This window comes from Sinocyclocheilus grahami, unplaced genomic scaffold, assembly GCF_001515645.1.
Source record: "Sinocyclocheilus grahami isolate Dianchi unplaced genomic scaffold, SAMN03320097.WGS_v1.1 scaffold78.1, whole genome shotgun sequence".
NCBI lineage: Eukaryota > Metazoa > Chordata > Actinopteri > Cypriniformes > Cyprinidae > Sinocyclocheilus > Sinocyclocheilus grahami.
The window spans coordinates 215,167-231,108 of NW_015505257.1; the positions used below are offsets into that span (position 1 = coordinate 215,167).

General features: G+C 38.3%; 1 protein-coding gene across 1 annotated transcript in view; it reads right to left on the reverse strand.

Moving 5' to 3' along the window:
* Window positions 1-81: 81 nt before the first annotated feature.
* LOC107586171 (lysyl oxidase homolog 2A-like) overlaps window positions 82-15,942 on the reverse strand; it is a 24,825-nt gene continuing 8,964 nt past the window's right edge. Inside the window, exons 3-10 of the mRNA XM_016273443.1 lie at window positions 11,207-11,415; window positions 9,763-9,979; window positions 8,055-8,238; window positions 4,731-4,882; window positions 4,478-4,645; window positions 1,304-1,469; window positions 267-527; window positions 82-122 (exon numbers count right to left, since the gene is read on the reverse strand). Coding sequence (XP_016128929.1) covers window positions 82-122; window positions 267-527; window positions 1,304-1,469; window positions 4,478-4,645; window positions 4,731-4,882; window positions 8,055-8,238; window positions 9,763-9,979; window positions 11,207-11,415 — 1,398 coding nt within the window. The remainder of the gene's footprint in view (window positions 123-266; window positions 528-1,303; window positions 1,470-4,477; window positions 4,646-4,730; window positions 4,883-8,054; window positions 8,239-9,762; window positions 9,980-11,206; window positions 11,416-15,942) is intronic.

Genomic DNA, 15,942 nt, shown 5'->3' on the forward strand with positions numbered 1-15,942 from the left:
ATATGGTAAGACACCAATTTGCAGGACACGGATGAGACCGGAAGCCAGACCCATAACATTTACAAATGGCCACACCTGCTCTTACTGGAAAAATAAGGCGGATATGGCAAAAATATATTTCTCTGGCCAATATGATGTGAAGCTCAGTGATAGATATAGATTATATATACATGTGTGTGTGTGTACTTATATATATATATATATATATATATATATATATATATCTTTTTCACACCACTGTATGTGTTTGTTTTTATGGTGTTTACTGCAGGGTCTAAGGTCTTGCCTGTGACACTCGTGCCAGGTCCAGGCGTGGTGACCCATTTTGGGTCTGAAATCAGATTGGCCAACATTGTGGATCTGGGAGGAGAAGCGGAGCAGGCGGCGGTAGGAGCTATGGTCGTTCTTTTTGGCAGTGCTGGACAGGCAGTTCTCCTCGAGGGCACACTGTAGAGCGTACATGGGCCGGTCCTCCAGATAGGTTGTCTGCTCCACCAGCTGAGCGTTCAGCACCAGGTCAGGAGCCGCTGAGATCAGAGGTCAGAGGTCAGACAGAGCAAATTCCTCCATGCGTGTCAGTCTAGACAACCAGGTCAGGTTAGAAAACATGGGGCTGATGACCCATCTTAAATTTAGTTTCAAAATACCCAACAAAATCAAATCATAAAAACAATCACTAAAAAATATTATTACAATTTTAAAACAACTGTTTTCTGTTTTAAATGTATTATAAAAACAAAAAAAAATCTTGTGATGCAAAGCTGGATTTTCAGCATCATTACTCCAGTCTTCAGTCACACAATCCTTCAGAAAGCATTCTAATATGCTGATTTTGTTTTTTGAAATTGTGATTTTCAAGATTATTTGATGAATAGAAATTTCAAAAGAACACAGATATCGTTTGCAACATTATAAATGCCACTTTGATTATTTTAATGAATACAAGTGTTTTAAACTTTTAAATAGAAGTATGTGTGGAACAGTATGCATTATAGATTTTTTTTTTTCATTTTTAAACAATTTTGTGTACATAGATGTATATAAAATGCTAAAGAATATTATATTAAATAAATATTTTTAAAGTTAGATTTTAAGAAAAAAATGAAATATTAAATGAAATATTACTGAACAAATATTACATCACAGTGGAAATTAAAGGTTAAGTGAAGTGCATTACATTGTGAGATACTACAATACTTTTGGACCTGCTTTTTAGTCTACTTACATTAGTGATAAAAAAAAAACAAGGAATGAAATCACTATTCTTAAGAGCATGATAATCAGTAAGAGGATATTGTCTCACTATCAGAGCAGGTGACCCCAGCAGCGAAGCGTCCTCCTCCTCTGGGGCAGTTGATGTGTTTGCCGTGATGAAGACACTGAGGAAGACTCATCTCAGTTCCTGAGCATCTGACTCCGCTCATCACAACATTGTCTGCACTTGCATCTCCAGCCCAGTACCACGTCTCCTATACAAACACACGTTACACATGAGCTGCTAAGATTCTCAGAGAAATTACTGCTGTCATTTAAGAGTCACACAATATATTCACATTCTCATTTAAATCACATTTTTATAATATATGGTCTATCTTGTGGGGGTTTTTTCTTCTTGCACCTCATTGATGCAATGCAATTTGTAAAAGAATATGTCTGGTTTCTGAACCAAATCAATTGGTTTACTGAAAAGAGCCGGCTCAAAATAATGATTTGTTCACTGATTCAGTTAGATTGTAGACTTCAAATCACTGTTCAAATCACAAAACTATTGTATGGAATATAACACATTTGGAAAACCTTTAATGTGCTTGTTTGCTCATTTTGTTTCTTCAACCACATCGAAAAGGACTTGACTCAGAATTTAGTATCAATGATATATTATTATAGTTTTTATTAATAGTTTGAATTAGAATTTATTTTTATATTTTTTGTTTTTATTTAAATTTTTGTGGAGGTTTATTTTTTTTTGGTCATTTTTATTAGTTTTGTTTTTTTTCCAGATTTAGTTTTAGTTATTTTAGAACAAAGTTAAACTACATGAAAATGAGAAATGTTTTCTTGGGAACTAGCTGAAATTAAAATGATATATATATACTGTATATATATAAATAATGGTTTTATAATAACCCTGATGCAAACCTAGAAGACAGATATCTGGGTGTCATTACACCTTCTCACCAAACGAGGGCTGTTTAATCACGTTTTCCAGATCAACTGAATGTTCCTGAACGTGATTTGAGCATCTGCTCTCAGGATTACAGCTGTTGCATAAGTTTAGAGGTCTGAAACATAAGACATGCTGTACCCCACAAGATGGGGAAAGTCTCTGTCAGTGTTCTTGACTGCACAAACATATGTTCATGATGAGTAATCATCAAGCATTATGGTGTGTTTTCCATGTGTTTTGTCTTAGACTGCACAGCGCTGAGTCACAGCCTCCTTTGACAGATAAGCCTGCTGGACTCCCGCCGTGGGCAGGGGGATGTGGGCACATTCTGTCAGACTTTCCATGTGCTTTCTTCAACTCTCCCCATTGTAAAACCCTCCACACATGCTGTCTGGAAAGACCCACCGGTCCAGACTGTCGAACAAATGTTTAATGGCCAGTCTGACATCTGGAAGTTGTATCTTGCACTTTTCGAGCTTGGTAACCGAAAACGTGACCAACAGCACGTCGCTGAACAAACTTCCCTATTAATGCATCGTTTAAATCGCTTTTAAGTATCTTCTAGGCTGCATTTATTTGATCAAAAATACAGAAAAAACAGTAATATTGTGAAATATTATTATAATTCAAAATAGCTGTTTTCTATTTGAATATATTTTAAAATGTAATTTATTCCTGTGATGCAAAGCTGATTTTCAGCATCATTACTCCAGTCTTCATTGTCACACGATCATTCAGAAATCACTCTAATATGCTGATTTGCTGCTCAAGAAACATTTCTAATCCTTATCAATGTTGAAAACAGTTGTGGAGATTAATACTTTTTGTGGAAACAAGATTCTTTGATGAATAAAAAGTTCTAAAGGATAGTTTTTATTTGAAATAGAAATATTTTGTAAGTATACATTTCTTTCACAAGTGTTCTTGATGAAGAAAAATATGAATGTCTTTAAAACAAACAAATCAATCAATCATTCTCAGTGAACCCAAACTTTTGAACACTAGTATATGTGGAACAGCAAGCATTTTATTTTATATTAAAAAAAAAACTAAATTTAATTTGAGAAATTAAGGCCCCACTGGTCTTCAGATTGACTAGTTGGTCAAGCTTGGTCAACCACTTTACCAGGAAGAACATCATAGCTGTACAGCTTTACTTGCTACATTGTGCTTGTCTACCCTGCTGAAAAACAGATTAAACCTGCCTAGGCTGGTTTTCTGGTTTAAGTTGGTCTTAGCTAGTTTAAGATAAACTCAAAAACCAGCAAAAAGATCAGCCTGACCAGGCTGGGAGACCAAATAAGACCAACAAATCAGTTTAGGCCGGTTTCTATAAGCAGGGCACAAGTTAAACCAACACCACACTAGCATAAGCCTGTATGAATCATTACGCTAACCTTTTCAGGAGGGACTTATAATGACCATGACAGGAGATCTAACTGCAATGTGTCCAAAGTTGAAGCAAGTACAGCCATAATGTCTTGACATGCGGCCATATGCCTCAGCTAGTGGCAAATTTCAGTCAATCATCATAATACCACTTAGTCATGGCATTAGCCTGCAGAAGCACTTAAGGGTTTTCCAATTTCCACTCATGAAACCGCCCATCAAGCTATTCCCTCCATACCCTTTCTAATGCATTCATAGTTTCCAGGCCTGTATCACCATGAGTTTGTCACTGGGCTGTTAAATACCCATCTCTAGTCCAGATCTAGACAGTCTGTGTGATCTTACACACACATTCAAATATTAATTATTGAAATGAATGGGATTTAATAGGGTTACGGCATCCAGCAAACTTGCATGGATGAAATGGGGACGCCACACTGGTTGCATAGCGCAGTGGTTCCCAATCCTGGTCCTGGAGAACCCCCAACACTGCACATTTTAGATGTCTCCATATTTAAACACACCTGATTCAACTCATCAGCTCATTAGTGAAGACTCCAAGACCTCAAATGTGAGTGTCAGATAAGAGAGACACCAAAAACGTGGAGTGTTGGGGGTTCTCCAGGACCAGGATTGGGAACCACTGCCATAGTGTATGTGCCTTCATTAAAGTCCTTCATCTACACCAGATACCCCAAAATAGTCTCATACGCATGAGTGATTCGAACACTATGATGACTCATTCATGAAACAATGCATTGTGGTTAGTTCAGCACTATTGAAAGTGGCCCTTCATTAGATGAAATCTGCTTGGCTTGAAATCTCTACACTGCTGACAACAGACAATGGACCTCTTCTGGTGAATTTCTGGAAATTTTGCAGCCAGAAAAGATTAGAGAGCACTTTAGTGGGTAGATTTACCTGAAACGCATTGCTGGCGAAGCCTAATCCCAGCTGTCTGCAGACCACCATGGCCTCGATCATCCCCCAGTTTTCACTACAAACGGTTCCCCAAACCAGAGAACCGTTCTTCTCAGTCAGAACCTCCACACGTCCCTCATATGGGTTCCTTCCTCCGCTTAGACGTATCTGTTATAGTCAAAAGTACCAGTTTGTGAAAGTTCTAGTGTTAGAACAATAATAGAATATGTAAGGAGAGTTTAAGGGTCCTGACCCTCTTCTGGAAACCCATGGCAGGTATATTACAGCGTACGGCAGCGTCCTCCTCATGACTGCAGCCCAGAGCATCATTATTGAAGTAACAGTCAGTGAGAGATTTCTCAAATCCAGAGCACTCCACCTCATTCATGTGGACCGGACCCATTCCTGAGAAAACACACACATCCATAATCAGTTTTTAATTTTAAGTTAATGATGATATGTAATGGGGCATTATGACCAAACGTGTTCATGGACCGGAAATATTGAATGTTTTTTTTTTGTGTTTTCTTACATGTTTCAGCTTAAAAATAGTTCATAATAATAAGAGAACAATCAGCATATTTTATATATTGTACAAAATATTCTCGATATATTTAATACACATAGATATTCATGGTCAATTCTTGAAGTGACTTGCTCCAAGGCACATTTTGGAACTACAAAAAGGAATTCAGCTAATAAACATCAACCAGATGTCATACTCAGATATTATTCACTGGAGTCACATGAAACAGTAGATGCAGCAATGATGCAGTTTTGTTTATTTGAAGTTGTCTTCCGATCACATCAGATGACATTAATCACGTCCACGTGCATGGATTTTAGGAGGGTGATTCGGAAGATCTGAAGGAGTTTTTGTTTAGAGTAAGCAAAGAGTTGTTGATCTCACTCTTGACTTTTAAAAACATGAGAAAATAAAGCCTTAAAATACCACAAACGGACCTTTGTTTGGGAAGAATGCATTTTAACGTGAATCAAAGCAGATTGGAGACTGATTTAAAGTAGTTTTCATAGCTAAAGGCTAAAGTCAGTTTGATGATTGACAGCTAATTTCTATGCCACATTAGTCAATAAACCCTCTTGGAGAAAGAAGAAAGCATTGTTCTCATCTCAAAAGTTACTGCTAAATATATATTTTTTCAGAAATTAGTAAATATTTTCCCTGTTGGATATTTCCTACAGAGTTTCCTATATTTAATAGACTAGCAAAATGATCATCTTAATTTCATTGTGATTGCAGTGAATCCTTACAGTATGCATATGGAATAAAAGACCAGTGCGCATGTAATCTTTTCCTCCCAGATCCGCAATGTAAAAGTAATTCTAGATGTGCACATCATCTCTCAGCAAGTCCTTTGAAAATGGATCTTAAACATCCATTACTTTAAGAACCTGTCCAAACACCAGCTGAAGAGCTACTATCTCCACATGCAGTTGGAGCACAGATGTTTCGTTATGCATGACTCTCCTTGCTAAAGAATGCTCAAAAAATCTGCCTCTCATGCGCCTGATCAAAGACACTTTAGTAAAGAGCAGTGATCCATGAACGTCTGATGAATGCCAGAGACAGAGGCTGCCGTCGATGCTGCTGTTTTAGAACAATGTGTGACTGATTTTTGCTTCCTGCTTAATGGGTATACATCATTATTTTCTTTCCAAAAGCCAGTTGTGAAATATAAGCTATGCGTTATTATTTGGTTAGTTGCATTTTATTATTTGCATTTAGCATTTTTTTTAACCCCCGTCAGTACAGACCTGCGCCTAGAGCTGTTTAATTCCAACTTTTTGGAATCAATTCTAGATTTTAAGTTCGAACAAATCTAGGTTTGAACTATTCTGTTGAGTGAATGATTGGAGCAATCACTCATAATACTCTAATTTCCACCTACAGGTGTAACGGTGTAAAAAGAGTCACCAAATGAATCGATGAACAAATCTGAACGAGTCTTTTTAGTGTACTAAATCAACTGAGGCAATGGAATTAATCAAATTTCCCTCTACAAGCTCTTAAAGGGATAGTTCACCCAAAAATGAAAATTCTGTCATTATTTACTCACCCTCATGTCGTTCCAAACCCGTAAGACCTCCGTTCATCTTTGGAACACAAAGTAAGATATTTTGGTGAATTCTGACAGCACTATGACCCTCCCATAGACAGCAAGGGTACTACCATGATCAACGTCCAGAAACGTAGCAAGGAGATCGGTAAAATAATCCATGTGATATCAGGGGTTCAACCATAATATTACGAAGCTACGAGAATACTTTTTGTGTGCAAAATAAAACAAATAATGACTTTATTCAACATTTCGTCTCCACCGCGTCACTGTACAGATCTCCTTGCTACGTTTCTGGACGTTGATCGTGGCAGTACCTTTGCCATCTATGGGAGGGTCAGAGAGGTGTCAGAATGCATCAAAAATATCTTAATTTTTGTTCCGAAGATAAACGGAGGTCTTACGGGTTTGGAACGACATGAGGGTGAGTAATTAACCCTCTAAGTGCCAAAGTCGCAAAATTGCGACAAGACGCCATACTTAATCAAATAGACTGTAGTTCCTAATATGGTGTAATAGCTCATTTGTATTCCCTACCACTAGATGGCAGACATGTAGTACTTCAATTCTAGACCAAAATTACGTCACATTCCAAAGTGTTTGAGGAAATAGCAGAGCAAGTGAGCTATTGTGTCATTGATGCGGAAGCAGTTCAGTTCATAGCGTGCGAGTAAATTGTTAGATTTGTGAGAGAAAATCACCAAATGGCTAATAAAAAGTTGTACCGTGCAGATGTGTTGCAAATGTTATTAACCGATTCTGACTCTGAAGGGGAATATTTGCCTTTTGGAAATGACGATCGGTCGTCTAATAATCGCGCTTCTCCCAGTACATCTTTGCAGAGCAATGTTGCCGCCGTGCAAGGTGAGAGTGTTCACGAAGCACAAACAAGTGATCATTTCGACCCTTTGCCCAACGGGGATGGGGGTGGCAGGGCAATATCTATTATTATTATTTATTTTCATAATTTCTGATGAACTGATCAAAAAGTAGGCTACTGTTCACATGTGTTTTACTACTATATAGAATAGTAATAATTTAGTACTTTATCCTGTTTTATTGTTGGTTTCCTATTTTCTGATCATTTGGAATGAGGATAAAAAGACAAAAAAAAACATTAAAATAAGTTCAAACATCAATTCAATATCTATTATTTCCTGAATATTATGACATTCAAGAGGTGCCTCCTGATGATGTCATAATATGCTAATTAGATCTCTATCTTTAAGCCCTTTCAAGCCACAAGCTTTTGAAATCTTGATGTCAAAATCCAGCATTTTTCCAAAAAACCCTGGCGCCTAAAGGGTTAATGACAGAATTTTTGGGTGAACTAACCCTTTAAGGTTCTTCTAAGACTTGAAGTAGTTTAGAAATCAAGGTAATGGAGTCGACTCTTGATTCTCAATTCCTCAATCAAATAATTGATTCGTATAGGATTGACTCCCAACTCTCCCCATGATCCATTTGTTTCGAACCACCGATATAATGTATTAACTAACCTTGTCCTAACTTCGCTCCACTGAGAGCCTCTTTGGCGCTCCCAAAGCCCAACTCTCGACACACAACGGTGGCAGCCCTCATGTTCCAGTTATCATCGCAGACCGTTCCCCAAACTCCATTCTTCAGCACTTCCACTCTCCCTTCACCGATATTCGCACCTCCCCGCAGACGAACCAAGGGTTGCTGCAAAATCAGATGGAAGAAATTAGCAGGATGATCAATCCACACACCCTCAGTGACCTGTGTTTGTTCAGTCTAGCTCTCTCTGTATATGAATCTGATCCAGCAAGGGTACTACCATGATCAACGTCCAGAAACGTTCAGCCTTTTTCGGATATATTTTTTCCCCATCCCTTATATAAACACACTCAGTTTAGATGTCTGTAGTGTGTTTCAATATTGTGCAATCTTTTTTTCTTTGAAAAGAAAATGTGATTTAATGTACTACATGACTGAAGTGTCACTATGATATCCAGGCTGTACAAACATGATGATCCACAGGAAACATAATGGAAGAGGAAGCAATTCTTTCCAGAAATGTGAGTAAGAGGCCGACAGATGAGGGAAAACAGACTCGCCAAACATTCCACAACCAGAAATCATCTCTGAGAGGGACTGTAAACCTAGCATTCAACATTCAGCCTTCTACAGACGTTTAGAATTTAAAAAATGGAAAATTAATTTGCACGTGTGCATTAGTACAAACAAGTAGTCTGTGAAGCTAACCGCAAACAGCTGATGGTAGATAGTCAAAAATAAATTTTCATTCATTATATCATTGCAGAGGACAGTGCAGATTCTTAGGAAAGCTATTTTTATTCCAGTGTCACTTCTTACTTTCCTGCTAAGCAGCGCTAGTAGCATGAGGCTGCTAATGCAAACTTCATTTTCTGAATGTTGTTCATGTCAATGACTCATTATTGTCCGTAATGGATATTTTCTACAAAGTTTAAGGCCATAATATATTATAAAATAGCACAATATTGTTGCTTCCCTTATGAAAATGAACCATGGTTTTACTACAAATAAAACCAAAAAACCATGATTAATATAGTTATTAATTACCATAATTAACCATGGTTTTGCTACACTAACCATAGTTTAACCATGGTATTTGTAGTAAAACTGTGGTTATAGAAATGGAAATCAATATGGCAAAAAATCATGGTCACTACACTTTTACTACAATAAAACTATGGTTAATTTTTATAAGGGTTGTTTATCAGTATAAACATGTGATTGAGTGAGCCCAGTGCTAACTGGTTCATAAGGAAAACCCTCATGAAAGATGATTAGAAATATATTTTCCTGCTGGCACTGTAGATTCTTAGGAATGCTGTTTTCATTCTATCGTAACTCTTTTTTGTTGTTGTTGAGAAGCACTAGCGCCTTCAAATCATGAGACTACTAATGCTAACATCATGTGCTGTTGATTGTACATGCCATGAATTACTATTTTCTATCAGTTGAATATGTTCTAGAAAGTCTAAGGCCATAATATACTTTTAAATAGTACTTTACTATACTTTTAAATAGTATATTATGGCTTGTTTATCAACTGTCTGTCTGTGAGCCCAATGCTATCCAGAACGCCTTATCAAAGGCAATCATGAATGACTTTTCTTTTGCTGATGACACTGTATTCATAATGTTCCAGCGTCACTCCTTATTTGGATGCTAAGCAGTGCTAGTGATTACACTACCAACCTCTGGTCTGTAAGCCTTGCGGAAGCCAGTGGAAGATGAGGAGGCAAAAGCTCTTCCAGGCACACAGCTGACCACCACAGGCAGGCCACGTCCACATGTGCCGTTCCGCTTGGGCTCCAGGGCTTTGCCCAGCCTACAGCTGGACAGGTGGGCTTCATTTCCTGTGCAGTTCACTGAGAACCCCCAGTAGTTCTTTTTCTTACGCATGGACAGTGATCTGTGAAACAGAGCCACGGATAAAGATCAGTTGTGCTACAAAACAATTAATAATGGAATTAAATATATATTTCAGATGCTACAAAATAATTAATAATGGAATTAAATATATATTTCAGAAATGTACTTCTTGTTTAGGAGGATATCACAACCATAATTCAGAGGGATGTGTTATGACTACTATAGGGACATTGCCTGTGGCAGTACTGCTGTGCTAACTCAAGAAAACATGACATTTCCAATGATTCCACAGTACAGAGAAAATCCTAGATCAGCAAGGGTCACCAAACATCTTGACTCAAACAATCTATGAAGCCTGCAGGTTTCCTTTCCTCCAGATTAGGAAATCATTAAACACTAATTTAATGAGCACCGCATGTTCTGAGTTCAATATAAGTCTGTTCAAATCTGTGAGCATTTCCTGATATCTCAGTTGCATTTTTGGTACTAAACGTTGACTGTGGTGTAAGGCAATGCCATTTATGATATCCTACTCATTGCAAAACTGCATTTCTCAATGGTATTAAAGGCCCAGACTTAACATAAATGGACTGCCACTGAGGAAAAGTGAGGTCACGTGGCCAGTGGCTTAAAAACTGGGCCTTTATGAAATGTTCCAACAAACAAACAAACATAGACAAACCTCATCTTTAAATACTTTCTTTAGTATGTTGCTTAGTTTAGAAATAAACCCATGAATAGATGTAAAAAACCCAAAATTTTCTGAACATTTCCTGGAATGTTTTATTTTTAGAAACATATACAAATATATAGACGCTGGCTATGAACTTTCGTGTGTTATAGTGTGTTTTGGTGTGCAAATGTGGTTAAAACACACTCAAGTGATCATTTATAGGCAGTTTTACAATAAAATGTCCTTAACAGAGTTACAGTGGAAACACAATGTTCTCTGCTAGATGGGAAATGGCCAAGAATTATGTTGGGATACAATCTGGCCATGATTCACTTGGGGAGGCGTTCACACACAACTGAGGACTAAATAACTCTTGTTGCATGGTAACTTTACATTTTACAAAGTTGATGTTACTTTTGGGGAAACCCTAAAATCTCTGTGTGTGTCTGCTTTCTTTCTTGTCTGTTTTTTCTTAATTTTTATTGCATCCTATCACAAAGGCCTGAAAATGTATCTTTTTTCAAAGGGATCAAATTCATGTTTAACTCATGGTCTTTTGTCATACAAAGAAAAACAGTGGATACTTTTTCTTACTTGTAGACTTTGTTGTTGTACTTCTTCTCTCCGGGGAATCCGTACATTCCACAGGTGACTCGGCTGTTCAAAGGGGTCCACTGCTCATCGCAGATCTGCCTCCATTTGCCCCGGTCCTTAATCTCCACATAGCCTTCCATGACGGGTATGTGCTTGAGATGGGATGAAATGGGTCTTATACGGATTTCTTCCACCCGTTCTTCAAGAGTCTGGTGAGGAAAAAAACAAAAGAGCACTTTATCAGTCAATATTCCCAGAATGGATCAGGTCACTTTCTCGTGTAGCAGTAAATTACTTGGGGAAAGTTCTGGAGATGTTCCAGTTACTGTTTTAATCAGAAGAGTGTCTTCTACTCATTCAGGGTGGAATCTGAGGGCCACACCGAGGAGGAAGATAATTCATGACTCACTTATGACAAAGCTGACCAGATACAGTTTATAAGACAAGGCCAAAGTTGGAATTTGACCAAAAACCTCACTTCAATATCTCTCAAAACATTCTTAACCAGTCTTACGGTGGTCATCCTAGATTTTGATGAGCTATGTTCGACCTTCATGAACTTTCATTACAGTAACACATGAATCTGTCATCTAATCCGTTCAGTTACAGGAATCTTATAGCTTGGAGGAATATTAACTGTTATAAAATTCAAAAGTATCTTTGCTAGCTCCAAAAAATACCCTCACATGTGCCCTCACGAGGGCTGTTTGCCATGATATCAACTGAATGGAATGTTTTAGATGTGTAAACCCAGTAATGCTGTATTACTAACGGGGAGGTGGTTACCAGACATGTTTCAACTGACCACGGTAAACATAAGACGAAGACTGTGGCTTCTAATTTAATGTCCACGTGTGTGCATGAAAGAAAAGAGGGAGAGAAAGTTGGCCAATGGGATAAAGCCAAAGGAGTGTGGAGGCCTCGCATGGAGACGCAGTGAGCAGAAATGTTAAATGTAAATATTACTATATAAAGGCCAGACCGATGGGTTGGGTACGGTTTAAGTGGGCTCTCGAGTCAGACACATCACTGTTTGCTTAAGCACTGGAAGTCTGGAGGAAACCAAAGAGCTGAGTGTTGAAGCTGAGGGTGTGAACCGGGGTCATCCAGCCAGATGTGAGGAAGAGCCTACGCCTGTTGCCTGATAGCATGACCTCCGCCTAAAGAAATCAGACCAGACACCTTCCACTGCATATTTTTATACCAAAGAGCCACCCTGTTTGATCAATCTCAGGTTTTGCCCACATACGAAATTCAGAGGTTGACCTACTATGATGGCACAGGTACATTTGAGCTTGCTGATGGAAAATACAGTTCATAAACACTCATATTTATATATACAAAACATGCCTTGCAGGTGTTGGGTATTACATCAAGCACCCTTTAAGGGATAAAATATCAGGCTAACAAGGAATGTTCTCTGTTCATTATATTTGAACCAACAATTTGTGCCTTGTGAAGCTTGAAAAATGTCTGGTCCATGACTCGACATGCAGTGACCAACAATGAAGGCAATGTTGTAATCTGCCTGACTGATAGGATGACAAGTTCGACAGGAGCCATCAATACTTCAAATCCAAGGTTTTGTTTTGGGGAAATTCCTAGAGACGCAAAATAAAACTGACCCTATTGAGCTCACTTAACCGTAAAACACTTTGAATTCACATGAAAGGTATTTTTGTGTTCCTGTAGCTCAAGGTCTTGTGTCCGATTCACAGTGAACACAGATAAAATGAAATAAATTAAATGAAGCAAGCAACTGCTTCCAACAGTGCTCTTCACCTCATGCAAAAAGTTAAAAAGATGTCTGACATTGTAGGAAATAACAGTAAAATACTGAATAGTGCCAGAAACCCATTAGCCATCAAGATTGCAGTTCAGGTCAAAGTAAATCTCTATCAGAAGTCTGTCCAAAATACGTTTCGTGAGGTACCTAAATATTTTTTTTTTGCTATTCTGCAATATGTCACTACAGCACTACATTTTTAAAGAGGTTTATCAGATTAAATCACTGTTAATAATCTAAATGTGTAAATGTGTACGTGTACAACCAAATAGACGTCATCTTTCATTCAGTCACATCACCTTTACTTCATGACGTGTGGGCTTTTTTTTAGGAATAATAACTGACAAAGAGATCTTTGAGACTGTAAATGCTGTCTGTCAGCTCATATAGACCAGTATGTCCGAGACATACGCACTTACAGTCATTCATATAAGTGAGAAATTCCCACATCTGACTGCGTTTAACAGCGAGAGGTCCATGTGTAAACGATGGAAACGGTAGCAGTGAGACTGCATGAGGGGAAGCCCCTCCAAGTCCAGACATTCCTCAGTAGCTGAGGTGCCAGCTGGGACAGAACCACCTTCTTTTCACATTCATGGAATCCAGATATCAAAATATTTACATGCTGTTAATGTTCCTCCGTAGGGCTTCTCGATGTGGGCAAGGGAGAGGTGACGGTGTCTGGTACAGTCATGCAGTCAAAATCTCCTTTCTTATTCACTTCCTGCCTCGTGTTTCACGTTGGTCCTCCACGTGCCTGTTCCAGGGACTCAGAGTGAAAACACTTGTTGATTGTGCAGGTTTGTGGTTTTGAGGAACGTTCGAGGGAATTTTAGGCACTTTTTGAGGAAGTAAAGGATAAAGGGGAAAATGTGAGGGGTGGATGAATCCAGCTGGTATACTGATTCTTGCTGAAGTAATCTCCATGAAAGAGGCTACACGGAAAACATCTGGATTCCTTCCACCACTACAAAACTGAACATATGTACAAACTATCATTCCCACCCCCCAAAAAGCAGGACGTTTTTTTTTCATTCCGACACTCTCAAACACCACACACAGAACTTGCAGAAGATATTCACACCACCACTCCAAAGCCAGCCTGTCTGTGAGGAATGCCATTTTTAGACCGGCTTTTGTCTTTAGGGTCATCTTTGTGTCAGGGCACCACTTACAACTCTGAAGTTGTGCATGAAGGAAAAAGAGAGGGAGCACAAGAAACAAAGCATGACAGAATTAATGGTGAACTCAGCAATAGTAACGGGTCACAAGGGTCCCATGAACAAGCCGGTTCCAAGGAAACGCTCAAGCTTGATGTGACCCCTGAACTCTCATTCCACAGAGCATCTCTGGGCATATTTACGTTCAATCCTGGAGATTCTTCCCATAAGGCAAGGGTAGTTCTAAACACATTGCAGACAAAGACACTAGTCAGAACAAGTTTTGGGTTCTGGGAGAACATATGAGTCTTCACATTATAACTTAAAGGCACAATAATTTTTTGCCGCTAGAGGGCGCGTATTCAAAACAAACAAAGAAACAAAGGCGTAGTTTGATGACGCGGTGACTGAGTGTGGAATCATTGGAGTCTTCATCCCCACAGCCGATGCAATCTGACGGGACTCGGGCAGAAATCATGTTCATGGATGAGCTAATGATTTATTAACGTAGTAGAATGAAGCAGGGTGAGGCTGAAAGCCGTCAAAGCGAAACGAGGCCGCTGAACGAGCATGACACACGGCTCGAAAGCAGCGGAGCTTTTATTATGCCACAGTCGAACGCTTCTGCTCCTTCCAGTCGTGCGTATGTGGGGGAAAAAAAGCAGCGCTGTTTTATCATACTAGATACATTTGAAAGTTCTGTTATAATGCTACTCTGTGCGGTCATCACCGGTCTATTAAAACGCACAACATATTAAAGCGTCTTTGGTGTTTCCATGTTTTCTACAAAACAAAACCGGAAATCGAGGGGTTATGACGTCATTGGCAGGTGACACAATGACACTATGGACACGGTCCGTGTCACTAGTTCAAATTGCTTATTTCTCTGGATTTAAACATTCTTCGAAACATTTGGGATAATGTAAGTACACAAGTCAGCAAAATATATAACACTGTTCTAGTGCTTTTTGGATATTTTAATAAAAAAAATCATACATATTGTGCCTTTAATGTAGCAATATATGTAAATGTACTTAAAAGTCAATGTAGCAATAGATCTTGTAACTATCTAGAGCAGTGTTTCCCAACCTTTCTTTAGTCGCGGCACCCTTTGGAAATTTTAACAAATTTGTGGCACCCTACAAAATTTATTTTGATCACAATATTTGAATTTCTAACTTCGATATGATACTTTGAAAAGTATAGATATTCGGTACAGCAGGGGAGAACTGCAGAATATACTGTCATACAGATATTTTTTATATTATAAAAAAAATTTGTCCATCAATGGTGGCAATCAGTAGGCTAATTTCTAATGAAAAGACCAATTTATATGACAGATTTTAATGTAGGCTTTTATTCATATGTAAACATTGTGAGATAGCTAGTTATAATGGTAATTAAACAAAGTTTTGCTCACTCACTATTTTTGATTTTACAGTTGGGTCATTTTGTTGCAGTAGCACGAGATAGCTTGATTTAAAACTTTGAATTGAATAAAAAATGACAAGGAGGCTAAGCAGTTAATAACAAACTAAGAACAAATAAAGAAATTACTAATGATAGCACAAATAAAAAATACCGATAGGTCTACAAATGAAATAAATGGCTTTTTAGTTTTTCGGGTAGGTCTACCACACAGTTAGGGCTATTAAGAGATTTCTTTTTTTTTACCAATTATCCAAATAATGTTTAATTCTAGAAAGCTATTATTATCAGAGGACACGTGAGCATAATGGTTAGCAGATCAATGAATGAGAGGGCAGCGTTACCAGAGTTGCCCATTTACA